The following is a 20,929-nucleotide window of genomic DNA, read 5'->3' on the forward strand; positions in this document are numbered from 1 at the left end:
TGTGCACTCGTCTAGTTGAAACCCAGCAGTACTTAATTCACTTGTGCAGTTTCAGTTTTCCTTTATTTTCTTTTGTTTCTAGATGAGCACGTGTGCCAAGGAGCAAACACTTGATGCTGACATTGGAATGAGATACTGATGCTACTTAATCAAAGGAGGAAAAGTTGATGCTCATAGAATGGGGAAAGAGGAAGGCAATCATATTTATGCTCCTGTATCTTTTCTACATAGAAAAATCCTCTTCCCTCTTTAAACCGCCCCACTCCCCTTCCAGATGTGACCACTGTAGGGAGAATTTCTCGCCCCTGTTCCCTATCCTCTAACTTCAACAACGAGAATCTTCCACTTCTCATTCTTTCCCTAAGACTCTCTTTAACAACTGAGTCATACATAGTCTCACTTGCTTCTCTGACCAATCCTGCGTAGTTCCCTTCTTTGTTTTGCAATACCCTCAGGGTTTTTGTTTGTTTGATGACCACTGGCAACTACTGCCAAAGAGAGAAACGCAGGCAAAACATGAGAAGGAAAATTTAACATTATACATGCCACCCAAAGGGTGTTTGGATAATCACTGAAATTTACACGAAGATGCCCTTTCATCCTTCTGTAGGCTTCGACCTTAGGGCTTCTGACTCAGCCCTCAGCCCTAGTCCTTCTAAGCGGAACCAGCTGTGATTACTCCAAATAACTCTGCCTTGGAATAGTCTGCTTTCACCAGCTCTGTTTAAAAACTTATTGCAAAAAATAATATGTATTTGTTGTAGAAGATTTAAAAACTGTGTGTTTAAAACAAGAAAAATGGGAAGGTAAACCATTCTTAATACAACCACCCAGAATTAACAACTATTATGTGTGTGTATATACACATACATATATCTATGTATATATGATATTTTTTTCCAAGTTTACATTTCCCTTTTTAAAAATAGTCTTCAAAATTAATCAAATTCTTTCTCAGGCCCACCTGTTCTTATAAGCAAAGAAAGCATCTGATTAATGCTAATTTGATGATTTGCTGTCCCCTTTTTCCCTCCCTCCCTCCCTCCCTCCCTTCCTTCCTTTTTCCCTTCTCCTTCCCTTCCCTCTCCCTTCCTTTCACTTTTCCTTTTTAAAGATTCATTTCTGGTTGAAGGTATCCACACTGGGGAAAAACCTTCCTAAAATCTATTCCTTTCATCTTTCTATGTTCAGGAAAAAGAATTTTCAGGTTTCTATAAAAGGACTCAATTTTGCCATGATGAATTTATTAAATGGCTTTTTATTAAAACTAAAATGATATTTCCCTTTGCAAATGCTGAAGGATCATTTTCTTGTCTTTCTTTTCTCAGTAATCCACATTTCTCTCTTTCTCACATGCACATCTTTATTCTGTGCCACAACACAAAATAGGGGATTAAGAGAAAGGCATTTAAAGATGAAAACTAAGCTGCAATCCAATTTTTCAGAGCAGGTGAGAATTAACAGTGCACAAAGGACTTGGCAATTAGCACACCCTGGTGCTTTGCCTGAGAAACTCAGACACAAAACAATCTGTCAGGTTATCCAGCAAGGAAGATCACTTCCCGATTCATTCAAAAGGAAGCAAAATGAAGACTCAAACTATTCGCATAGGACTCTGCAGTAACTGCTTAAGAAAAAAAGCAGGACGTGGGCTTGTCTACTAAGAAGAGGATCTGTGTAAAGCATCTAAAGAATCTGGTTTAGTAGTAAAGAGCCTGGCATTTGTGAAAATATTCGCTAGGACCTCAGAAGATTTTCTTTTTCTCTTAATAATATTATTCTCTACATTCCTTCTTGACAATTAGATGGTTTCATAATACTCTGAGTTGAAAATAGTTTTGAAACCTAATAAAAGAATTATACAACCATAAATTCTCATCACATATTACTTTCACCCACCAGTGAGAGAAAAGATTTATAATTTTAAAACCAGTTTCACATAAGCCATGTTTTTTACTACTATGCTGTCAGTTATTTTAGTTTTTAATTCCTAAATTTACACATTTCTTTTATTTAAAAAACCCACACACTCAGTATGTTTCATAAGGAAGTTTTAGAAACCTATTACTTACCATTAAATGTGTTAGTTAATTCATATATGTGAAGAGAAAAGAATCTTGGCGATGTTGTAAACTGATCCTGGGGAGCTGGCCGTTCACCTGTGCAAGGAGAGTGGAAGGCTTTGGAGAGCCATAGAGCACAGCACTTATTCCAGGTCAGTAAGTGGCATTTTCAGCTGCGAGAAAAAGCTAATGTGTGTCGTATCTTCCTCATAATTAAATGGATGCTTCAAATCAGGCAGAATCCCACAGAAGGAAGTGCTCATCCTTACTTTTATGGTAGACATTAAGAAAAAGCAGAAAATATGTTCTCATATCTCCCACTGTGGGTTGGGCAATCTGTTAATTTTTGCCATTCACATTTGTTTGTGCTCGCTCTGTCATTCCCTCTGTGTGTTTTCACACTCAGGTTATTCTAACCCATCACTGAAGCAAAGAGTAAGGGCCACTGTTTCCAAAATCTACCCCCAGTTAGCTCTGTTCCACTTGGTTTGCCTGGTCTCTGGTTTCTCTCTAGCCTCACACACTTGAGAATGACCCTGCTAGGTTTCCCTGTCTTATCTTCTCTATTTGTTTGCCAATTCTATGGGCTCAGAGACCCTTCAGGTCCAATCTTTGGTGCCATTTTATACATCTCAGGTCTGGTTTACTAAAAACTAGTTGACAGTCTAATTAATCAGGTTATCATGTTCTCCCTGGTAAAATGTCTGTGCTTTTCAGAAAATTACAACAAATCCTAGTATCAAAAAAGCCATAGATGCTTATTGTGGTTAGATCATCCAGTAGATACAGAAGTGTGAAAGTATGGCTTTCTGAAGACAGGTATCTGAGAGTGGACTCTATGTATTATTCAAAACTTAGCTCTTTTAAGTTACTTAATTATTAACAGATATAATTTATAATTATATAAAATTATTTATATTTATAAAATATCAATGAATAAATTAAACAAAAAATGAACAAATCTATATGAAGAAAACTTTAACGTCTTGTGAGAGAGAGAAGACAGATAGAAATAATAATAATCATATTATTGATTAGAGAAGCTCAATATCACAGAGATATTAATTCTACCTAAGTTAACTTATAAATTCAATCCCATCCTTATATAAATAGCATCGGGACTTCTGGGGGGAAGTAGCAAATTACCAATATTGCTTGAAAGAAAATAAATAAGGAAAATAAGTAGGTAAATTCTATACAATAAAAATAATGAGGTAGATTAGTCCTCATTTATTAGGAATTAAAAAATATTCTAGAGCTTTAATAATTAAATTACCATAATAATGTAAATTAAGGTAAAGATCTGTCCAAATATATTTATAAATAAATGCAGAAATTTAAGACTTTTTAAAGACAGCAACTCAAACCAGTGGGAAAGAATCTGGTTTATTTAATAAATGGTTTGAGATAGTAAAATATTTTCTGAGAAAAAAGGTTTGATCCATAGATTACTTATTTGTATAAATTCTGAATTGATTGAATATAAATGTATTTTTAAGAAGCATTAAAGTGCTAGGAAAAAAAAAAACCATTGAGGAGAGGGAAAAATATTGCTACTCACCATAACAGATTTTGTTAATACTTAAGAGTTCCTTAAGTTTGGTTAAAATATGGGCAAATGACACAAACAGAGAATTCACAGAGAAAGAAATACAAACCGATTTTAGACACATGAAAATAAGTTGAAACTAACTAATAAGAGAAATGCATACTCAAGATCCTATCTGCCATCATTTTTAATATAATCAATTTGCCACGTGCTCAGATGACAGGGCTGTAGACACACAGGCACACTATAACACTCCCATGAGAGCACAGATTGTATGGCCTCTGTGGACTGGAGGTTGGCAATATCTTACAAAGTTCCAAAAATCATTTCAAGCAATTTATCAGACTAACATGCTGCCAAAGTGTGAAAAGGCATACCTATATCTTTATTCATTAAGGCATTCTTTGAAATGGCAAAAGATTGGAAATAACTTAAATGCCCATCAATAGTGGACTGGTTAAACCAGTGATGGCATAATCTATACAACTGAATACTATGAAGGTGTGTAAACACTGAGGATGTTCTCTGGTTACTCATGTGACAAGGTGTCTACAATTGTTGTGGTGAAAAAAAGTACATTTTTTTTGTACACAGTGTGTACAATTTGGTAACATTTGTGTAAAATGTATGCGTGGCAGATACATTTGAAAAGGGGGAAATACATATATTTGCTTGTACATACATAAAATATTTCTATTAGGATATAAGAAATGGAAGACTTTGGTTTCCTTTGAAACTACAGAAAATAACTGCTTATTATTTTCCTGTCTTTTAAATATTGATTCATGAGAATGTAATACCTGGTCACAAGTAAATACCTGTTAAGGAATCATACTTTGATATGTGCTGCCTCATTTGTTGTTACAAAATCTAATGTTGACTTTGTTTTTTTTTTTTTTTCGGTACAGGGTACTCTCACCGTTGTGGCCTCTCCCGTTGCGGAGCACAGGCTCCGGACGCGCAGGCTCAGCGGCCATGGCTCACGGGCCCAGCCGCTCCACGGCACGTGGGATCCTCCCGGACCGGAGCACGAACCCGCGTCCCCTGCATCGGCAGGCGGACTCCCAACCACTGCGTCACCAGGGAAGCCCCCTAATGTTGACTTTGTAAAGTATGTAGTTTAGGGTCTAAACTGACATGTACGATGGGGTCCGGCATGAGCGTCTTACAGAGACAGCTCAATATCCTGCCCTACAGAACAGTGACCTGGCTGCAGGCGCATTTATTCCTAAGCTAGGCTTGCTTCCTACGGCTGAATTCTCCTGTCTTATACATTCTAACCACCACCTCTTCAGCAGCCATCACAGAAAAGGATGAAATATAGTTGTTCATTATGTCAAGGAAATAACCAATTAGCCGTTAGACAATTCAATAAGCTTTGTATAAATCTTGTGAACAGATGATATCTTAAATAAGTTTGATGAATTAATGTTTAATTCGTTTCTTGTAGAGCCATGCAGATCTCCCTACCCTCAGTGTACAGGTCACCGAGCTGTTGATGGGTGTCCGGACAAGACAATATTTGAAAGCCTTTTACTTAACACTGGACATCAGAGTTCCAGTGACAGTGAACCTATGAAAGGAATTTCCTGGGGCCCATCCTGAGATGATCCTTTGGCTTCCAACCTCACCCCCTTTCAACCCTAGAGTTGAACGCACACCGCAAAACTCTTGAAGTCAAATCTTGTAATTGCTTCCAATTTGTCTGTTTTGCTTTCGGCAATTAACAAACTGAAATGTTATCATGGAGGAGTTCATCTCATTTGTAAGACCAGGTTTTCCCTCCACTAAAATATGCAGGCACTCTGTTCTTTATTACCAGCAGGAGATAAATGGCTGGTTTTCGTTGCTGAAGAATATATAATGGTTAAAAAGTCACTTTTTCCCTCCAGCTCGACATAAATCACAGAACTAGTCAATATTTAATAATGCTTGCCTTGGTCTGGAGTCCCTTGATCACCCCTGTCATGTGTAATAGCTCCCTCTCCGATATCTTTGACATAAAAGCCCAGCTTTACTGCAATACTAACATGTAGAGGGTCATTACGGATCGACATTTACCTTAATCTGTGACTGCCAACCATGAACCGATAAATTCCAGCAGATTCCACTGGGAGAAATCAGTAAACTTCTCAGTGGAAAGAACTGAAGGAAAATTCTGCCGAGAACAGAATACATTTTCTACAAGGGCTGCTCTGCAAATGGGTTCTGACTTTTGAAAGTTCTCTTGCTGCGCAGCTTTGCAACATTTAATACCGTTTTGATGGTTTGAGAGACGGGATGACAACCGAAGATGACATGACTTAGAAGGCAAGCAGAAATTTTCTCTGCAAAAACAATGCAAGATTAAACACAAGGGGGAATATGGCTCTTACATTATTCACCCAGCTGCCTTGGCGGAAATAGCTGGGCTGTCACGGGTCTGGCCTAAATGTTGCTGCTTTTTTTTCAAATCGATCATCACTCCTTCACCTCATAATCTTACAAGTGCTTCACCGCAGAATACATCAAAGCCCTGATTGCATAAAAGAGGGACACACCGATCTTTGATGGGATCAACTCAGACACTGACACGCACTCAACTCGCTGTACCAACACAGAACACAAATAAGAATGCCCTCCTCAAATTCAGCAAAGTCTGTTTTCCTCTTTCCTCACCTGCTTTCCACTTTGAGGATGTTATTAAGTCCTGCAAATAGCTGTAGATGATGCAGAACCAGAAAGGTGGGGCGCGGGGAGGGATCAATTGGGAATTTGGGATTGACATATACGCACTACTATATTTAAACAGATAATCAACAAGGACCTACTGTACAGCACAGGGAACTCTGCTCAATACTCTGTAATAACCTAAATGGGAAAAGAATTTGAAAAAGAATAGACACATGGATATGTATAAATGAATCACTTTGCTGTACACCTGAAACTAACACAACATTGTTACTCAACTAAACCACAGTATAAAATAAAAATTTTAGAAAAAGAAACATTTTAAAGTCTGAGGAAAATCATTTTCCTGTTAATACTATATGTGACCATATCAACGTTATTGCATATTTGCTACTAACGGAACAAGAAATGTTGAAAACACCTCCTTTAAAAATAGGCCACTCGTGGAAATGATAAAAGTAAACACTGGATAAAACAAAAATTAGCTTTCCAGTAAAATACAAAGCTGCGTTTTTTTCTATGGTGAGGGTTGTTTCACGTGAGCATCATACCTAACCAGCCCTAACTTAACTTATTGAATCAGATCGTTTCTGATAATACTTTCAAGGAAGCCTATACAGTGTAACCCACGTCCAGTGAATTGACTGGAACACACACCAGCATTCCTAATTTACTTTAGAAATGTTAAAATGATCACACAAAGAGAGTTTGCTGAAGATGGACTGCAAAATTAAAACTCAACTCTTTGCAGGAATAATCGTTTAGGTTTTCACCATTTACTAAGCAAGGGGAAAAGAATACAGAATCTATACTAGGCCTATCTTTCTCGAAGTTGAGTGACCTTCAGAGCCACCTAAAGGGTTTGTTAAAACATGGAGTGCTGCCTCCCACCTCCCCGGAGCTGAGTAGATCAGGCGTGGGTGTGGAGAGTTTGCCCTTCCTGCAACTCATCAGATGAAGCTTTTACAGCTGTGCTGGGGACTCCAAAATAAGCATGGCTGAATTGGTTTGTCAATATAGGTTATTTTTAGGAAAGAAAAAGAAATTAAAATCTGTGGCTAAAAGAAAAAATTCAGAAGAAAATACATTGTTTTCTAATGTTATGAAAGTTTAAAAATGACAAACAAGTTACCTTGGTCAGCATAGAAAGCGCCAGTAAAAAGGACCGAGTACGTTAATTGTCCATTGGGGTGAAAAGGTGCTTCCCATCTCACATGGGCCTTTTGGGATCCTTCTGTTTTGACAGACACATTTACTGTTCCTTCAGGAGGAGCTTCTAGAGTTCGATTTTCCACCTGTGAGTATAAAAAGATTTATTTTTGTTTGCAAATAAAATAAGTACATGCTTCACTTTGAGCATACTTCTTCAAAGAATCTCTTTGCTGTGAAGTAAACTATTTTGACAGTCGCATCTTGTACGAATACCTCATTTTGTCAGCAGGATCAAAGCATACCTCGTGTTTTCTTCCTCCTGCTGTTAAAGCTTAGAATTTGAGCTCCTGACCAAGGCAGTTTGTGATTTCCAGAATATGTGGATCAGCTCCCACTGCGATTGTGCCTATGGCGGTGCATATGCATGGGCTACTTCTAGGATGGTTTAAAAACAATTTTTATATGATTGCAAAACAGAAGAACTGAGTAAGGTCTGTGTTCATAAGCTCCTGACTGCAGTGATAGACTGCTGGGCTTTGTCCAAGGCCACACCAAGCATCTTGACACACACACACACACACACACACACACACACACACACACACAGAGTTCTCTGAGCTGTGTTGCTACCAGGTATGTGCAAACGGCACCATGCCAGACATCAAGAGAGAAATGTACCTGAGTGACTCTATCCCTAAAGTATAATCACAAAAAGTTGAAATTTCATTAATATAGTAGTAATGAGTGTATGCAGAAAAGAACAAAAAATGACTTATTTGAAGAGAAGGAATCTGAAATAAATATAAGCCTTCACTAGACAGGGGCCAGAAAGACTTTAATAGCTAAATAAGTAAAATAAGAGAACAGAAGAAGATGAAGTTGGAAAGAAAGCAGAAAGGGGTTCAGGATATTTTAGCATCTTTTAATAACTGGCTTAAATTTGTTAACTAATCACCACAAACTCATAAGCATCCCTCATAAATGTTTGGCCTTTTCAGATTTACTGAATATGTTGATAATGTTGACCTTATTCTTAAAATACAGGCTCACGCCTCACAGGAAGGTGACCGACCAAACATGAAATCCTTAGTCAGGCAAATATTCTCAATTATGTAGCCTTCATTTGCTAGGACGAATACACTTTCCCAATTATAAAAATAAATGTGGAAAAGACAATGTGTTAATTTTTAATAAGTATGAGGTCATGACATGTTTTATTTTCATCTGAGAAAGGCTATGGGGTTCTTTAGATCTATAACTCCTAGTCATTTTTTTAGTCTAATAGCTGTGTACAAAAAAGGATAAAGAAACTTGACTAGAAAAATATCAATTCATCATTTTAGTATTTCATAACCAATACAATTGGTTTATATCTATACATGTAGTTCAAATTATTGTATAGAATATTATTTTAAAGGGTTCCAAATAAAAGGAGACTCAAGAACCTGAGGAATTAAGGGAAAATCCAGATAATTATATTATTCTTCTCAAATATCTGGTTAATTTGAAATAAATAGCATTTTAAAATTTCCTTATGCATATGGATAAATGCTTCAGGGCTTTTACACTATATTAAATTTGGCAGTTGTACTATTTTTCTCTGACTTGTTTTGGTTTTTTTTAATTACCATTTTCTTTATCAACCTTGCCTTAAAAAATGCTAAGGAAAAGGCATTCTAGAAGGTTGACTTGGCTTTCACCTGGGAAACTCCCTTGCCACAGAAAAAAAAAATATTTGAGAAGAAATATGCCACGAAAACAAACATTTTAATAAAATTGTTACCCTTAATACAACTCTTACCACGTACCAGAAAACTTTGCATAAATATTTGATTTACATTTTCACAGCAGCCCCTTGTAAAGTAAGCATTATTTTCCCTTTTGTAATAGTTGAGAACTCTAAGGTTTCATAGAATAAAGCATGTTTTCCAAGGAGGCATGGGGGAAAAATAGCAGGTGTAGGATAGATATTCCACATGGGATTTTCTTGACTATAACATTTATTGCCGTTAAGATTTAGATGTCTTAAATAACAAAATTTATTCATTTCTTTATTTAAAAAATGGCTGTGAAAATATGAGCATGTGTACATGTGTGTCTGGGTGTGTTTATCTGTATAAGCATGCCATCACCAAGAAACCAAGGTAGCTTTTTAACCACATCATGCAGCGGTGGCCTATAGTTTCACACTTCATCCTTAAAAGGGTCCTTGGAGAATTGAATCTAATGAATGTTCCAAGGCCAGATACAGTCATAAAGTTCCCCGTCTTAGACTCTACCAGTGTTACCTAACAGTGGATAAGAGAAAAACAAACAAACAAAAGCAAAGTGATTTTCCTATGGACAAATTTATTGCATATTATTAAAGAAACACAAAATGTGAAGGGTTTCTAATTGCAATTCAACAATATAATTGAAAAAAAAGGAAAGCATTTAAGTAGTTCTTCTGGTGCTGAATTTTCTGCTCATTTTTTTTCATTATTTCAAACATTTATGAAACCTCAATTACTGGATTTAATTTGACAATGCACATTAGCATCTTAAAAAATTAAGATCAAAGGCACTGTAAATTGTTTTTTACGTTGGAATTTCTTTAAAATCCAAATACATTGTGTAAATGGACAAGAACTGAACAAAACGCACAGAGATCTTTTTTTTTTTTTTTCAGATAGTACAGAGCAATTTCTTCTGAATCATGAATAACAGAGAATAAACTTGGCTAGGCTAAGGGCACAAAAAATATTGTACTAATGCTAATTAAGGTGTTAAGAATATGGAATTTATGCAAGTATTTTTATTTTAAAAATATTCTATCTTATCAAATTTGTCCTTTTTTTTTTGTTTTGGTTTATTATATGAGCAACCTAGAAAATTTTGAGGGTGAACCAGACCACATTCAAGACTATAGAGCATATTTGTCATAGGAAACATTGAACGGTATTTCCCTATGTGCATGAAAAACAATGATATTAAATACGTAAGTGGTGAAACAAACAGACTTCTCTTTCTAAAAACCAAGAGTTATCATTAAGGAATGTTGTTAGGTGAAGAAAAAAAAAATTGACTCTGGAAAATTAATTCTTTGATTTCTTCCAGCAAAAGATTTAAAAATAGAGATCATAAAGTTTTTTGTTTCAATGAAATATTTGCTATAACATTGGGCTTCAGATAAAGAATACCTTTAAGTGATATATATACGCGCAATTTGGCTGGATTTTGTTGAACATCATATTATGATTGTATGATAATTCTGGCTTTTAAGATTGATTCCTAGATTCCTTAAATCAAGGACACATTCAAAAGAATCATCATCAACAAAAAGAGTTGAATCTGTAATATCTTTCATGATTGTGATAGATATCCAGAGCTATCTAGAACACTCAAATATGTAATCTCTTAAGGGCATAACATGTACTGTAATTGGTAAAAAAAAAAATTTTAGAAATCAATTGAAGACCATGGGTTTTAACTTCTTGGCAACATAGAGTTGACTTGTTCTAAATAAAGACATTGTTATTCAATCCCAGTAATTAGAGATGGATCATTGACTTGGGAAAAGTGTTTGTATACTGAGCACAGGATAAAGAAAAAGACGAAAGGGAGAAAATAACTCTGTGCTTTAAGTCAGAACTGAGTCTAGGATGTGTGAGGCCGTGGGAGAGTAGGGTTTTACAATCCAATTCGGTTTCCTCCTTCCCATCAGGCATTGTGGAATTTGATTCCTTCAGGTCAACATCGCCTATTATCTGTACAAGACGTAGATTGATAACCATGTCCCCCTTGTTTAAAGTTACCAGAACATCAGGAGACAGAGTGGGACCCAGTTTAGTAGCCAGGACCACAATATGCACTTTATATTTTTGAAAAAATCTCAGTTTCAAGCTCATGGGATGTGTTCTTTTGTTTCTTTTTCTTTTCTGAATGGAGAAGAAAGGCTGGCCTATTGCCATTCCTGCTTTCAAGAGTAAGTAACCATCAGAGGGGTCCAGGCTATAAAATACTTAATGGCAATAAAGACTACAGCTCAGCTCCACTGATAGATGATGTTAGCAGCTTGGAAAGCAACCAATCTCTGAAGCGAAACGGGAGGTGTGAGCAAAAATAAGGAAGCAAAAAATTAAATGGTAGAGCTGTTTTTCAAGGTAATATTTATAGAATACACTCTTCAATGAAGACAAAACGCATTAAAATGATAGGCCATTAGGAAAGACTGCCAAAAAATATCTAAAATGAATGAGCATTTCCCTTAAAAGAAGCTGAATCTAATCAATGAAGAAATATGCACAAGAGTCAAATGTTATGTTTTGAAACTAAAGAATGTCATGCTGGTCTATGACAATTATGTACAATCAATTGGGTTTTGAAAATTATACCAGTAATAAAAAGCACACTTTTGTCTATCTTTCAACTACAAATGAAATATAGGTAGATATAGGTTACTGAAATGTGGATATCAAAAGCTGATATTAATGTAATTTTAAATACTGTTCTTATTAATATATCACGCTCATGAAATTAAAATATATTATTCTAATGGATGAGGCAAACAATCTTTTAGTTGATGAATATACTTGTTGGGAAGCAGTGTTGACATATTGTGGCAGTTATGCGTTTTTAATTATTTTCACTTTTCAATCATAAACTTACTCAAGTGGTCGAGTTCATTACTTGGAAGAAAAACATCCACTGTAACTCTGTCACTAAATTGGGCAAAATCGCATGTATGCCTGCTCAGCTGGTCAACTTACCGTTTGAAATTTCAGTAAAATGTACCTTCTGTCCTTCACTAGACCTATGTGCCGTCTTGAAATTTATGTTGAATATAAAATCCTACTAACCCTTAATTGAAATTTTATAAAAAGAAACTCTCCCATCCGACTTGGAAGGCTAGCTGTGCAGAGTTGCCTATTCATTGTCATCTGACATTTAATACATTTCCGGAATGTAAATTCACACACTCACCAGTGGGCCCAGAGCACAACCTTTGGCCGTGCAGGCTTGGACTCTGAAGGAATGTAAGCTCCAAGGAGCAAATCCAGAAGCATGACAGCTGAGTTCTGAGGAATTGTGAATTAATATACCATCTAGATATAGTCCGTAACTTGTGATAACACCTGGGAAGATAATAATTGCCTTTTAGTATGATTGTTAGACAACAGCAAAGAATGTCTTAAAAGAAGCCAGCACTTCTTGATATGATTTCTAATTTCGTGGAATCACAGTCTCTCCCTTAGTCTAAACCTGTCTCTTTCCACAGGATAAAACCGGCTTTAAACTCTTGAATATCAAAATGTTAAGCTAATTAGTACAGAGACACAAATAGAACCCAAGAGTCCCGGTATAGGAATCTTTCTATTGCATCACGTTAACTGCTGTCATTGGTGTTCCATATAAAAAATGAATAAATTAAGTACATTTATAATTTGTATTGCTTTCTAAAATGATATCCTAATAGATGTGCTTTAGAAGTCCAATGACCTTGTTGGGTAATGCATTGTGTGTGACTCAGGATGTGTCAGGCATTGTTCCAAGAGCATCCTCCTTTTTAACTCTCTCCTCACAGCATTACTATAATAAAGGCAGTATTATGATCACCATTTCATAGATGAGGAAAATCAGGCACAGATAGCTTAGGTCACTTGCTCAAGGTTACAAAGCTCGCAGGTTTCGGAGTAAGGATTTGAATCTAGGCGGTCTGGCTCCAGAGCCCATGCTCTCAATTACAACACTGAATTACCTAAACAGAAAGCCTTGGCAATTTGCACGGATTGCATTTATGAGACACTCATGAATGGGTTAGAGAAACTATGATTTGCTGGATTTAATGATCAACTTAAATTTATTTCAGAACTTATGTGCATTTTCATGAAATCAACTAACAGAGATTTGAGAGACTGAATGGCTAATATAATCATTTATATGGCTAATATAATCATTTGATTTATTGCATCCAAACATGCATTAAAAGGAAGTTAGGGATCTCTTCACTGGAAATACAGCATCCCCACACTCATTAAACATTATACTGGGGGAAACAGAACTTTGCTTGCATGCTAAATTAGAAACTCTTTCAAACTAAAATTAATTTCACAGTGCCCTCCTGGGTGTGTCCTTGAGGACTTAACTGTTCATCTGTCAGATAGCCTTCCCTGAGGACAGATGTTGGGTGCCTCTCCACTAGCGCACAGCACATCTTCATCATAGTATTTACTTTCCCACTTCTCACATTATTAGTGTCATTATTCCTTATTTAATTGCCTGACATTGCCAATGGGCTACAGGATCCCCAAGGCGATCTTGACTCTTCCTCACCTGTGTATTTCTAGAGCTTAGCACTATGACTAAAACATAGTAGGTACTTAAAAAATATTGACTGAATGAATACATTAATGTATATGCAGCAGAGGAATAAAATACCAGCATCCAATACAGAGTGAAAATTCAAGACAACAGGAAAAAGATACCTAGATACCTGAAAGGTGAAAAGAAACTTGCTAGAAGGTTGATATTATAGAATAGCTCAAAATCAGGATTTAGAGAAGGAGTGAGTTTTGAAACAAAGACTCTAGCAAAATCAAAGGGCATCAAGAGAGTCCCTGAGAGATGGCTTCCAGGATGCCTGACTCTCATACTTATGAACAGCAGATCTGGTCTTGTGAATGTCCTGAAAGTAGATCAAACCTTCATCCGTCACCACATTAGGGACAGCTTCACTCTGGGAATCATTATACCAGGAGACTCTTTGCAAGCGTCCCTCTCTCCTGGGAAGGAGTTGCTCACTTCTAGAACCTGTTCACAGTGGTCTGGCAGCTCCATCGTCTGTGAACTTACGGAATGCTGTGGTGGTTGTCAGAATATCTCTCACAACGCCGCTTTTGATTAAGAAATCAGTTTATAGCAAAAGAAGGAGGACGTGAACTAACTATAACTATGGAAGTTATCCATCTTACAATATACCTCATCAACCCATAGTCTGGGAGATTGCCGAAATGGCCTCTGGAAGCCTACCTCACAGCCCAAGCTGAGAGATAACACCCTGTGGATCTGGGGTTCCTGTAGGATGCTACGTCTGCTTTGAACAAGGAACCTGTATTGGATGCTGGTTTTTCTATAGTGAGAAAATGTTGGACTCAAGGGAAGGTAGTCAGCGTATTACCTCTCACTATTATACTTCATATGCTACAGAAACTATTCATGCTTTCTCTACTCACAAAGAGGAATACTTATATCATGCGGCATCACCAAAGTACCAGTAAATTAGAAACAGAATATTATTGATACCCGGCAATTTGGGATCCTCGTGCAATTAGATCAACAGGCAAAGAAAAAATTACTATGTGGAAGGAGGAATTAGCTTCCTTTCGCATGCTGACATTCCAGACTTTCCCAAGGACATCCCTTTGACCAGGTCCGAACATGTAACTTTTAAAAGTCTAAAGTCACTTAAGCCACAACCACTAAGGACACAGACCTTTTAGTAGTACACATTTGGTTGCATCGCTAGGTCAAGAATCCCAAACAGATGGGCAACTGGCTGAGAGCAAGGGGAAGAAGTTTTGAATATCAACTATGGCCTTAACTAGTTATAGAAACAAGAATTGTAGACGTTATTTTTTATTTCGTGCTTATTACATAGAGATTTGTATATAATAACTAATTTTCCCTCCTCCTTTTCCCTATTGATTTATATTTAAAAAGTTTGTGGGTTTTAGTTTATAGTTTAGTTTTTAAGTTGTAGAATATCCATGTGGGTTGTATCTAAACTGAAAGGGGAATTAATACCACCCAGATATGACTATAGTGACAGAGGGTAAGAGCATCTTCATCTGTCCAAAGCAGAGTAGTATCATTTGGGGTGGAAGCATGCAGTGATTATCAACAGTAGTGGCAAGTAATAGAAGGTAGAAGAGTGGGCATGGCGGCTGAATAGCTCAGCTGCTTATTCATCTAAGTCACCTGATCACAGCTCTACATTCATCCTTCTAGTCTGCTCTGTGCACTGAGCCCAACAGTCAGCTCATTACATTTGTAGCTCTCTTGCTGGTTGAATTTCTAGTAAGTTTCACCAAGAGGAGGCATTGCTAGAAGGGCAGAAGCAGGAAGAAAGAAAACATCCAGCTTCCAGCTCCAAGAGCAGAGGCCTTTGCTGACTGTCACTACACAGCCAAGCAGGGGCCACACCACGCAGTCCGGACATCACAAGCTCCTCTTCCGCATTTGCAGCTTCTTCAGTAGTGGAATCTCGGTGGCTCTTGATGGTTCAAGCATCCAGTTCAAATCAGCAGATCCAGCAGCGGGCCCACAGCTCAGCTCCTGCCCAGGGAACTAAGCACCTTGCTGGCAATCACGCTTTTTGTTCTCCTGGTATCCACCTCCTTCTCCCTTTTTTTTTTTTCTTCCAGTCCTTCCAATGCTCTTGTAACCAACTCCTTGTACAATATTAAATATAGTCTGTCTTGAATACCTAATGCATTTTCTACTTGACCAATTAGATCTTGATCAATACATCCTTTAGGATGAAAGCTTTTTAAAGTTTAAATGAGCTTATACTTTAAAAAGCTAGTGCTTTGACCCATTTTCCTTTCTGAAGATAACTCTGTACCATGTCTCTTTCCGAAAGCAGGTCCACTTCCCTTATTTCCCAAATTTTTGAGAAAGTGTCTTCATTTTACTATCAGGTGCCCCTCTGGCTCCACAAAAAAAGTGCAGCTACCAGCATCTGTTCTTCTTTATTCTAATGTCACCATCTATGGTAACTCAAAGAATACTTATAGATGGTATTGCTTTAATGCCATTTAATACTTGACACACAAAATCACAAGTGAATTAAAGCTAAGAAATGAGAGGTACATAACGAGAAACCAATTCGCATATGGAAAATTTAAGAGAAGAAAAATAGATAAAATCACACTAATAATATAATAATGAAGACAAGAAATTACTATATGCCAGGCACTTTGCTAAGCAATCATTGTATGTGATGGGCACACAATGTGCAAATCACTTATGTTATTGCACTTATGTGCAAATCACATGTTGCAGAAGCTCTTAAAGAAGTTTTAAGACTCCTGAAACTCTATCTTCTTGATCTGCTTTTCAACATTGAAACAGAAAGTACCCAAATCAATATTTCCCTTTTCTTATGTAATTGGGGAACAGAGAACTTCTTTCTTGCTGGGATTATGTGCATAATATCTCATTTATCTGACATAATGGGAAATGAGATATTTCATAGGAGTTAATTTTTGTTATAACTCAATCTCATCCCTGAAGCACAAACTTAAAAATCTTAACCATTTTTGGAGGAAATCTTTCCAGCAAGCACTACACACTTTCCTATAGTTTCACACAGACAATAATGAATATAACTGAATCATTCTGTGATGATTCAAACTGTGCATTACAGACATCAGAGACTGTATTCGCTAATTCAATGATACCCTTCAGGACTGGACTGAGGAGATAGAGGATACTTACATAGCTCTTCCCCTTAACGTCACTCAGTGGCTACACTTCAAGTCTAGTGTCTCCATTTTGAGTTCTCCACTCTCCCTCAGTGACAGGCTCTCAAAAGTAACTTCTTTGTTTTGTCTACTGGACTCTAACAAGTCAGTCCCTAGCAAGCTCTGCTGAGAAACTATAACCATGACATTTAGAACTTTGGATAAAGAAATAATAGACAGTTACTGAGAGAAGAGCTCAGAGTAACATGAGCACATGGCAAATGAGCTGAGAATGAAATTAAGTGACATTTGTGGCAGTTAATTCAACTGCTCACTTTTTTACAATTCATGATGCATAAGGAGTGGATGAGACTGAAGTCCAGACTCAGGGCAGGTGAGATCTCACACTCTTACACACAAACAGTTACCCAGCTTTCTTAGGTGCCCAATATTCAACAGTATTTGTAGGATGCTAAAAGATTTATAGGGCTAAAAGATCAATTGTAGAACCAGTGTGCACTGGATAAATACAGTTCGCCTTTTAAGTCATTTTGGACACTCTTCTCTACTTCATCCACCACACCAACTCCATCCTCAGTCCTGTAGACCTTACATCCCAAATTGATCTTTCCCCATCTCTATATCCACGGCCATCTAGTCCATTCTGCCACCATTTCGTACCTAAGAATTATAGCCACCTAAGTGTTTTGATGCATTATTCATACTCCCACAAAATTTATTCTTGATAATATAGTCAGAGGGGCAGTTTTCAAAACACATATCTGATCACGTCACATGCAATCAGTGATCAATCTGGTCTTCGCCAGTACTAGCAAGATGAGTTTCCTGTCCCAGAACCAGGAAGCTGGGGCCACCATAAGCATGTTGTGAGGATGAAACAGACTAGCGGTGCTGACCTCTCTGGGTTTTCTGCCTTTTGGTCCAGGTCTTGCCACCCAATCACCAGATCTAAGGTCAGACCAAAGTGGGATACTACTGTGGTTTAGAGCTGGAATCCATCTGTGCCCCCCTCCCCCAAAAGAGCCTAAGACAAGGCGTTTCCTCTGATCTGATTTGGGCAAGGCCATTAACTATAAATTCTTGAATTAAGGACACAGAGTCAAATTTCCTGGTAAATTTGTGGACAATAAGAGATACCATTTGAGAAGAACACTCCATTTCTTGTCAAGACAGGCAAGCAAAGTTCATAGTTTGTTTTTATTAGCAAATGTTTTGATATAAATAATATTAGTATGATATGAAACATTGTATAATTCAGTTCTCAAAACATACATTAAGTAATAAGTCTAAAATATCTCTTAACACAACAATTTTTATTGACCTCAGATTCCCAAAGAGAGGTACAAAAACTAGTGAATATAATCTAGTGGCCATTTTAAACATAGCCTAAGAAGATACTTTCTTTCTTTGACTAGAGCACAGGACATGTACGGATAGCTTTGGGAAAAGGAAAATGCTAAGTTCTTAAAATGCCATGTAAGTATTTTTGAAATTATAAAACAATTATTAAAAAATGTACTGAACACTTACTTTGAGTCGGACAATAGGTGGCAGGCTTAATATGAATTATGCCTGTTAACTTTGACAACACCAAGAAGTTAGAACTGTTATTTGCCTTGTCGTGGAGATGAGGGAATGCAGTCTTAGAGAGGCTAAGCTACTTCCCAAAGTCATACAAGGATAAATTCAGCGGTGGGATCTGGCAATCTCAACCCACTGCTGCCACTACTCCTGTTATCCATTTCCAGCCTAATTTTCTCTCCTAAAATATGAAGGAATTCCACTCAAATTAAGAACTGATGAACATGCTCTAGCCCTCAAAGCAATGAGGATGAGCCTGATGAAAAAATTAACATATATTTATTGAAAGTCAACTACCTGAAAGGTACTATGCTTGGTGCTTTGGGGCACAGAAAGAAGAAGAAATAGTATCTACCTTTATGGAAGTAAGAAAAGGGTTAAACACAGGTCTAACTAAATAACAATCCAACAGTTAGATGAGTGATAAGCACCACAAAACCTTTATGCCCAAAAAATGGTATAGACGGTAAGTACAGAAGCTTCTAGCAGGGAACAATCACTCTGGCTAAAGCGAGTACTAAAAGCTTTTCAGAGCAGCCATGTCTTCCCTTCAAGGAAGCTGCATCTTCCATAGGTTCTTCCGTAAATGGTACAAGGTGAAAAGACAATGACTCAGGAAGATGCCCCTGGTAGGGAAATGATATTCACCAGTGTGTGGAAGGAAGCAAGTGCAAGGTATAGTGAAGATATCCTGAATAGACCAGTATTTTCTTGTTGTTGCTGTAATTGGTTAAAGTCTAATAGAAAATAAGGATTCAAAGGGAGTTAGGGCCTGAATGCTGCTCCAACAAGTTGGGATTTTATGATGCACAGGCGAATCATTGATGCTTTTATGTACTGACTAGGGGCATAATGAAAGTCTTATTTAGAAAAATTAACCTAGAATGACATATATAATACTGGCGCAGGGAAGAGCATGGAGGTAGGGAACAGTAGGACAGATGAAAATATCAAAAAGAAAAAATAATATTAATAATTTTTAAAGCCACATTTTCCTGAATGTATCATAACTAGTTGTAACCCAGGCAGATATGTGGAAATGCCACATTTCAGCAGCAGTACGTGGCATATTCTAAGAGAAATATCTTTAACACGTTTATATAGAGCTGACCTTTGAACAACATGGGTTTGAACTGCATGTGTCCACTTACATGTGGATTTTTTTCAGTAAATACAAAACTACACATTCTGAGGTTGGTTGATTCCACAGATGCAGAACCGCAGGTAGGGAGGGCTGACTATGGGGATCGGAGCACCTGCGGATTTTGGTACCTGCAGATGGTCCTGCCAATCCCTCATGGATGCTGAGGGAGGACTGCACGTGGATTTTCTATCATATCACCCTTATTGCTCAAGGGTCAACTGTACTTTCTCTTTTTTAATAAAACAAACATGAGCTTAGGGCTGGGATGTGTGAGACTAAATACGGTATAACAACGTCACTAGTCGAAGAGAGAGGTATCTATCTTTATCAGAGATGGACTGTGAACTTCCCAATAAAAAAATCTCATAAAAATCTGCTACCGAAGAACTAGCTTGCCTCTATACTAATGGTTTAAAAGGGATTGATTTTCATTTGAGGATTCAAAAAGAAAGTTATGGGCCTGTTTTGTATCTTGACTGTATCAGTGTCAAAATGTTCGTTGCACTAGTGTACTATAGCTTTGGGAGATGTTGGCCATTAGGGGAAACTGGACAAAGTACACATGGACTCTCTTTGCATTATTTCTTACAACTGCATGTAAATCTAGAATTATCTCCGAAAACAACATTTAACTAAAATAGAAAACAAAAACTGTTGTGTAGGGAAGCATGACAGAAGAGGCAAACACTTGAAAGGCAGGGGAAGTTGATGCTGAAAAAATAACTGTATTTATGTTTTAATCAGATACTTTAGTCCTCAGGAAATACCCATGAAAGCAGAAAGAGTTTCACTTTTCCTTTACAGATGAGAAAAACAGGTTTGAGAGAGGTTTGCTAACTTGGCCGTGATGGTTGGCACTGAAGCATTCAGACTCCACAGGGCACCAAACAGGATACTCGCCACCTTCTGTGGATCTATTTTTTTTTCCATCTTTTAAATATTATGTAATAAAACATAATATAGAAAAGTGTGTAAAATATGTTATATTTTTAAAACAAGTTTAAAAGCAAAACTCCTATAACCATCGCCAAGATTAAAAAATAGAATATTGCCAGCACCCTGCAAATGTCTTATGAGTCCTTCATGATTCCAACCCTTCCCCCCGCCACAGACAACTAGATTGACTTTAAGAACCATTTTCTTGCTTTTCTACCTAAGAATGCATCCCTAAACAAAGCAATTAAGTTTTGTGTGTTTTCTACTTTGAATTAATAAAATCGTATTTATGCAATTTTTGCATCATTTTTTGTTCAACATAATACACACCAGTTCTATCCATGTTGTTGAGGGTAGCCATACTTTGCTC

General features: G+C 37.1%; 1 protein-coding gene across 1 annotated transcript in view; it reads right to left on the minus strand.

The window, feature by feature from the left end:
* Window positions 1-20,929, minus strand: part of USH2A (usherin) — a 784,083-nt gene that overhangs the window by 358,255 nt on the left and 404,899 nt on the right. Inside the window, exons 35-36 of the mRNA XM_019920609.2 lie at window positions 12,397-12,548; window positions 7,415-7,577 (exon numbers count right to left, since the gene is read on the minus strand). Coding sequence (XP_019776168.2) covers window positions 7,415-7,577; window positions 12,397-12,548 — 315 coding nt within the window. The remainder of the gene's footprint in view (window positions 1-7,414; window positions 7,578-12,396; window positions 12,549-20,929) is intronic.

This window comes from Tursiops truncatus, chromosome 1 (genome assembly GCF_011762595.2).
Source record: "Tursiops truncatus isolate mTurTru1 chromosome 1, mTurTru1.mat.Y, whole genome shotgun sequence".
NCBI lineage: Eukaryota > Metazoa > Chordata > Mammalia > Artiodactyla > Delphinidae > Tursiops > Tursiops truncatus.